This window comes from Ochotona curzoniae, unplaced genomic scaffold (assembly GCF_017591425.1).
Source record: "Ochotona curzoniae isolate NIBS_2020 unplaced genomic scaffold, NIBS_Ocur_1.0 contig_2404, whole genome shotgun sequence".
Classification (NCBI taxonomy): domain Eukaryota; kingdom Metazoa; phylum Chordata; class Mammalia; order Lagomorpha; family Ochotonidae; genus Ochotona; species Ochotona curzoniae.
Genome location: NW_024465451.1, coordinates 4,907,759 through 4,909,047, shown reverse-complemented (window position 1 = coordinate 4,909,047; position 1,289 = coordinate 4,907,759). Strand labels below are relative to the sequence as shown.

General features: G+C 47.2%; 1 protein-coding gene across 1 annotated transcript; it reads right to left on the bottom strand.

The window, feature by feature from the left end:
• Window positions 1–201: 201 nt before the first annotated feature.
• Window positions 202–479, bottom strand: LOC121152350 (60S ribosomal protein L37a-like). Its single transcript, XM_040974403.1, is given in 2 exon segments — window positions 202–368; window positions 371–479. Coding segments are annotated over 2 exon segments (276 nt in total).
• Between the last annotated feature and the right edge of the window lie 810 nt (window positions 480–1,289).

Below are 1,289 nucleotides of genomic sequence, written 5' to 3'. Positions count from 1 at the left end.
GCAGAGTTGGGGCAGATCAGGAACCATGAGGTGGTGGTGGCCCAGTCTCAAAGGACATGGATGTAGAATGGGGTTCCTTTAGAGTGTTCCGTGGTAAGAGAACCTGGCCCACAAATACTGAGAAAAAGATCCTAACTATTTTTTTTGTAATATAAATTACTCCATTTATTATAGGCTGCTTAGATCTCCAAAAAGGCACCTCTACTGGTGTTTCAATTCTTTCAGCATCCAGATCGCAGACTTAACTGTGACAGCAGAAGTGGTGTTGTATGTCCAGGCCCCACTGGCCACTGTCTTCATGTAGGAACTACAGTGCCAGAAGCCCATGGCATGCCTCTTCATCTTGGTTTTGCTGCAGAAGGAGCACTATACTTGGCATGCTAACTGATTTAAATCTTCTTCACCATCTTCCAGAGGGAGGCACTATAGTGGATCCTGTACTTGCCCACGATCCCTACCTTCTTGGTTTGTTTAGTCATCTCACCGCCACCGAGGTCTGAGCCAAGAAAGAGGTCCTAAATCTTTAAAAAAAAAATATTTCCACCTATCCGCTTGTTTGTCTGTTTGTTTATCTATGTAGTGTATTTGACAGGGTTGCGGGAGGGGAGAGAGAGAGAGAGAGAGAGAGAGAGAGATCTCAACCTCTTGTTTATTCTTCAAATACCCGCAACAACCAGGGCTGGCCAGACTGCAACCGGGAGTTATGAATTCAATCCCAATCTCCAGTGTGGATGGTAGGGACCCAAGTAGCTGCTGCCACCAGACTGGATGTCAGCTGGAAGCTAGAATGGAGAGCAGAACTGACACTTGATTCTAGGCCCTTGGATGTGGGATGCAGGTGTTGCAAATGACTGCTAACCACCACGCCAAATGCCCATCCCAGGTCCTTACTCTTAGTCATGTGTCTTTTTTTTTTTTTCAGAGAAATTCACACATTCAGTGAGTGGTCAGAGTAAACAGTTTGCCATACAGTGGGGAAGACAGAAAGATGAAGAGTAAGTCGTCCAACAGCAGGACCATGAGCTCTGTGAAGGAGGACATGCAGGAAGTTTGGGGAATGACAAAAGGCAGAAACCAGTCAGGAGTCAGGAAAGGTTCCTGGGAAAAGCAGAGGTACAAGCAGTGACTTGAAGGTGTGTGTGTGTGAAGCATGTGCAAAAAGAGCGTGTGGCGGTAGACTGGGAGAGGTTGCAAGGAAGCAAAGCGGTCTGGTGTGGCTGCTGTGTGAAGTGCAAGCGGAAGAGAGGTAAGAGAGTCAAGAGCTGGACGGCCCATCGCTCTTGCAATCA